This window comes from Chanos chanos, chromosome 1, assembly GCF_902362185.1.
Source record: "Chanos chanos chromosome 1, fChaCha1.1, whole genome shotgun sequence".
Lineage (NCBI taxonomy): Eukaryota > Metazoa > Chordata > Actinopteri > Gonorynchiformes > Chanidae > Chanos > Chanos chanos.
In genome coordinates, this window is record NC_044495.1 from 27,866,211 (window position 1) to 27,872,210 (window position 6,000).

General features: G+C 41.4%; 1 protein-coding gene across 1 annotated transcript in view; it reads right to left on the minus strand.

The window, feature by feature from the left end:
• Positions 1-6,000, minus strand: part of camk1da (calcium/calmodulin-dependent protein kinase 1Da) — a 50,023-nt gene that overhangs the window by 15,804 nt on the left and 28,219 nt on the right. The window contains exons 2-3 of the mRNA XM_030776835.1: positions 5,574-5,705; positions 2,020-2,094 (exon numbers count right to left, since the gene is read on the minus strand). Of these exons, the coding sequence (XP_030632695.1) occupies positions 2,020-2,094; positions 5,574-5,705 (207 nt within the window). The remainder of the gene's footprint in view (positions 1-2,019; positions 2,095-5,573; positions 5,706-6,000) is intronic.

The following is a 6,000-nucleotide window of genomic DNA, read 5'->3' on the forward strand; positions in this document are numbered from 1 at the left end:
CCCCTCTATTCCCTCCTTTCCTTTATCTCTCTCTCTCTCCCCTCTATTCCTTCATTTCCTTTATCTCTCTCTCTCTCTCTCTCTCCCCTCTATTCCTTCATTTCCTTTATCTCTCTCTCTCTCCCCTCTATTCCCTCATTACCTTTATCTCTCTCCCCTCTATTCCTGCATTTCCTTTATCTCTCTCTCTCTCTCTCCCCTCTATTCTTTCATTTCCTTTATCTCTCTCTCTCTCTCTCTCTCACCCTCTACTCCTTCATTTCCTTTATCTCTCACCCCTCTATTCTTTCATTTCCTTTACCTCTCTCTCTCTCTCTCTCTCACCCCTCTATTCCCTCATTTCCTTTATCTCTCTCTCCCTCTCACCCCTCTATTCTTTCATTTCCTTTATCTCTCTCTCTCTCTCACCCCTCTATTCCTTCATTTCCTTTATCTCTCACCCCTCTACTCCCTCATTCCCTTCATCTCATGCTGGCGGCTTAAAAAAATCGTGTGACAATTTGTACTCGATGTTCGCAATATAGTCATTTACTACATCGGACGAAGAACAAGCCATGATACTACGAGTATACTGGAAATATCGCCCACCCCTAATACACACATATATATATATATATATATATATATGTACACATACACACACACACACACACACACACACACTGTATATATCTGTGAATGTAAAATTCAGGTTTGGGAGACTATAAATGCTTTTCAGGAATGAGAGTGCTGAATGGAAATGATTTTAAAACTCACTGACGTTCATGTTCCCTGACACAATTGAGAGGATGTGTGCATCCTCTCTTGTAACACACAGGAAAAGTATATTATTCTCTCTTACACACACACACACACACACACACACACACACAGACACACACACACAAACAGGTGATCATAGCTGTTTTTGTTTGGATCTCTGCCTCAAACAAATTGCATATCATATTCAGTTTGCGAAATAGCATTCTTCGGTTCCACAAATAACATCTCTCTCTCAATTCTTTCCATCTCCATGGTGACTGATGAGCTACTGAACCAAAGAGGAGAATTCTGTTTTCCTCAAATAATCCTTTCAGTATTATAATGTTCGGGGTGCGCACGTGTGTGCGTGTGTATGTGTGTGTGTGTCTCTGTGTGTGCGCATGTACCAGGTGGTAATTTGAAGGTAACTGACAATCTCAAGGCTGCCTCTATCAGACAACAACTCAAACTAGACTTTTCACAGATTCACCTTGTGTGTGTGTGTGTGTGTGTGTGTGTGTATGGTTTTGTATAGGAGAAAAACCCTTATTAAAGATGCACTTGCCATGGTAGGCTACTTCAGCTAGCGAGAACGTTAGACCAGTGTTAATGGCATTTTGCATGATTAGTTAACATGGCATAATTAATGAGGCTTAATAGATGGGCTGTCCCTGAACATTCGACTATACGCATATTCGTTCGTTGGGTAGGTATTCGATTATCAATTTTGGGATTCAGATGTTCATTTTGTCAGCACATTCTTGTGCTATATTTATTGGTATTTATTGCACTTGGAATGGAGGATTTTTTGTCTACAAATTGACCTTAACAAGAGGGGATCAGCAGGGGAGTGTGCTACTAGACACTGAGCAAACAAGCTCGTTATAATGTGAGTAAGATTCCAATCTCTCAATTTTATTTTTTCAAAGTCTTTTTTTATGCAGAAAGAGTCTTTACACTGTTTAAAATGAACTTTGATTGAATACGTTCCCTTTATATACACATTCTGAAGACCAAAATGATACAAAAGTATATAATTATTTTAGGGAGTTATTCTATGGGGGTCTTTCGCCTTTGATGTTCCCTGATAACTGTAGTTTTATGATTTTCCAAGAGCATGATCTAGTGAATTCACTCAGTCACTAAGATCCTGAGAAACTCTTCTTCATCTTTGTTGTATCATCTAAATTCCAGCCCTCTATGCCAGCACAATTCTGGGAACAAAGAATGAGAGAGAGAAAGAGAGAGAGTGAGTGTTTGTATGGCTAATATACTCACAGTTGCATGATCAGGTAGAGGTGGTTTGAACTCTCATAGATGTCTTCAAGGGCCACGATATTCTCATGCTTAATTCTGTAAAGTCACAAAAACACAACACAGCGCATTACATAAATGGGCAGAACTGTGACACACAGTCACTGGCAAGTCCATAAAAGAGCATGTTGCATTGAAATGATTTAACCCTAAGTTACAGACTACTCACAGGAGGATGTACAATCTAGACCACATCTAAACTGTAGACCACAACAGAACTTCAAATATCAGAAATGAAATGTTAAAAAACAATGATGTGCAACAGAGAGTATCATGTGAACAATCTTTATGTTTCAGTTAGATTTTTGCTCATTAGACTGGTCTTATGACAGGACCATTCTTTGATAGTGAGGCCAACATGCAGGGATTGACACTAATCAAACATAGCTACAGACAACAAGTAACATACAGCTTAGCTATCTTAGGCGTCACTGTGATGCCCCAGTGTGACAGTGCGTGTGTATGTGTGTATGTCTGTCAGTGTGTGTGTGTGTGTGTGTGTGTGTGGTGATTGTGACAAACCTTGTTCTGTGTTTTCTAGTTTATGTGATCTTTCTTACTTTGATCTTTTTTAAGCACAACAGATTTCCAAGTGTAAGAAAACACCAAATCGACCTGACCAGGTCATTAGGCAACAAGTTGGTTAAGGTCTCTAAGGGGCACAACCTGCCTGAAATTTTCGACTTGTCTGACAGTCTTTACTCTGCATCCCTTACTCCAGTCTAAAACATTTCATATATAATCAGACTTAACAATCGGAGCACAAATCACAGACTCTTTAAATTGAAGGTATTATGAAACATCAGAATCCATAATGCATGTCAAAGTCAACCTGGTGGTTGACATCTTAGAAATGTTGAAACCTGGGTTCAAACTGTCTTACCTGCTATAGTGTGTGTATTGCTACAATAACACATTACCTGTTGACAGTCACTGTGCTGTGACAAAAATTAACCTTCATTCTCAGTGAGTTTACATGTTGAGGGACTGTTAAGAAAACACATTTGCTGAGAAAATTTAACCGTAATACCTCATTACAGCTAGTAAAGAATATTTCTACATTCTGCAGCAGTATACGAGAGAATGTGACATTTGATTATCATGACAAAACCTCTATTCTGCTTTTGGGTTTAAGTCTCAAGCATTTGTATTCCTGTGGTTACAGGAGAGTGTACACTTATGGTAAGTCAGCAGGGAGAGGGAACAAACTGGTAAATGTGTATTCATTAAAAAAAAAAAAATACTTAGCCCTTGGTAAATACTACACATGACAGTACGTGTGACTTATGAGGACATATTGCACGATGAGGATAACGACATTCAGATGTAGATATGATAAGAGCATTGGATATTCAGGAGTTCAGTAATATATTAGCAGAGGTCATGACTGGTAGAGCAGTTTCCAGTGCAGTGATACTGTGATTAATCTTTAAATATTCCAAACATCAACAAACACTGCTCCATCGTTGACTAACAACCTCTGTAAGACAGAGCCATCCAAAGTCTATCTGTGCAGTGCTGTCTGACTCTGTTCCAGTGTTTTTCTCCATCCACTGCCCTTTACTCTACCTCTACTCACACCCATAACCCCCCCCCTCTCTCTCTCTTTATCTGACTTCTCTCTTTATGGCTCTCTAAGGCCTAGTCATGGTAACAGTATATGCTTTGCATTTGTGTGTATGTGTGTGTGTGTGTGTGTATGTGTGTGTGTACACGGTCTTCATATTTGAACAGAATCCTGATTAGTATGCCCAGCAGCCACAATAACAACTAGACCAATGACGCAAGTAGAAGCACAATAACAAGACACACACATACTCACACATGTGCACAGAGACACAGAGACACAGAGAGAGAGAGAGAGAGAGAGAGAGAGAGAGAGAGGGGGGAAGAGCATGAGAGAGGTAATGGACTAAATGTATCAACAGGTGGAAATCTGAGAGTGGGGGATGTATGATAAATGTTTTTTCCCTTCCTTGACCCTGCAATTAACACACTCATTCTCCCCCCCCCCTCTCTCTTTCTTTCTTTCTCTCTCTCTGAATGGAATGATCAGCCTCTGATGGGAACACCAGCTGCTCACATGTAAACCACTATCCTCTCAAATTGCAGGAGCACTACTGTTTATTCAACCACCAAATGAAAGAAAAATTGAGACATTTTCTCCCCTCATGACACAACGCCTTTCTCCTCAGTCAATGAAACAATATTAGGTATCAAAGTACAATGGAGACAAATATGAGACTCATTTACCACCAATCTACATTTCACAATCTCTCTTTCTCTCTCTCTTTCTGTCCTCTGTCTGTCTGTCTGTCTGTCTGTCTCTCTCTCTCTCTCTCTCCATCCTTCAGTGGTGAGTGGGCAGAAGCTGTAGCACGACTCATCTCTCACATCTGAAAACACAACCTCCTTTGATTACAGAGAGAAAGAGAAACAGAGAGAGAGAATAAAAAAAGAGAGAGAGGAAGGGAGAGAGGAGGAAAGCAAAAAAAGGCAGAGGGCATGAAATGCTACATTTTAGCATCCCATCGAAAAGAGAGCACAAAAGAAGTACAAATGATTCACAGCAGGGGCTTCAAACAAAATTCCCACATAACGGTGGTCTCATCTCTGTGTTTACATGTGATCTGACTTGAATTAGGATTGTGATTATGCTGAAGCGTCAGGGAGAGGGCTTAGAGAGGTGTACAGCAACCAAAACAAAACCTTTCTCTGAAATACCAGTTAAGAGAGAGAGAGAGAAGATAAATGAACATGAGGATACTGAGAGCTAACAGACAGCTGTGACACTAGTGTAATTCTCAAATTCAATTACTGAGAGCCTTTGTATTGGCCGAATTACACATCAATCATGTGAGGTCACAGCATCAGTCTAACCACAGTCCCCTGTGATATTTCACCGTTCAGACTCATTCACACAGGGGAGATGAATGAATCATGCACCCTCTCTCTCTCCCTCTCTCCACACACACGCACATGTCCGCATGCACACGCACACACACACACACCAAACCCAAATGGTATATTTCCTCAGAGCTGAGTGCCACTCATGCTCTCTATCTAATAACAGGCCCATGGGCGTCACCCGGAACATGGCTGTCAAGCTATCAATCATGCAGTTGCTAGGATATGATGAGAGGGAGTCAGAAAATGAAGGACAATCTGGACTATCAGTCTTGAAGGCACCGTTGCCGTGACAATACAGATTTGCACTGGAACCAGTTTCAGAATCAATCTCTAAACAAAGGCCTCAGAATGAAAACACACACACATGAAGAGACAGCAAATCAACACCCAACCGCACCTGCTTGGCAGTGTGTCTTGTTCACATGCTTGTTCAAATACTCTACCCTCTGCTCACTGTGACACATGAGTAACCACGGCAACGGAGGCTTAAATATCAGCTAAAAACTTGCTCATATCAGACTAGCACCAACAGCGCTGGGGGGGGGCTACCATGTGAATTACAAATGTCGTGTGTTTGGGTGTGCGTGTGTGTGCGTGTTTGTACTCACTTGCGGAGTACAGCAATCTCGTTTTCAATGCTACTCTCTTTCCCCTTCAGGGCTTTCTTAGGTATGCATTTCACGGCAAACATCTTCCCTGTTGCCCGCTCCTGAGCCAACACCACCTCGGAGAACGCTCCCCTGAGAGAAAGACAGAGAGAGAGAGAGAGGGACAGAGTGTCATTCATTTTTTCATTCAGCACATATGTTATGTATAAGAAAAAAACACATTAACATTCAGTTTACTGACTGGTGTGGAGAGCAAAATTCATTTCATGGACACACACACACACACACTGTCCCTCTTTGTCTTTTCAGTCTTGAGCAAGACAAAGCTCTTCATACTAGGGTTGGGCCGACAGACGATGCCATCATCCATCACCGATGGCTGACAGCCATCACGATGTTGAGCCCAGCATCGTGAACCCCCCCACCC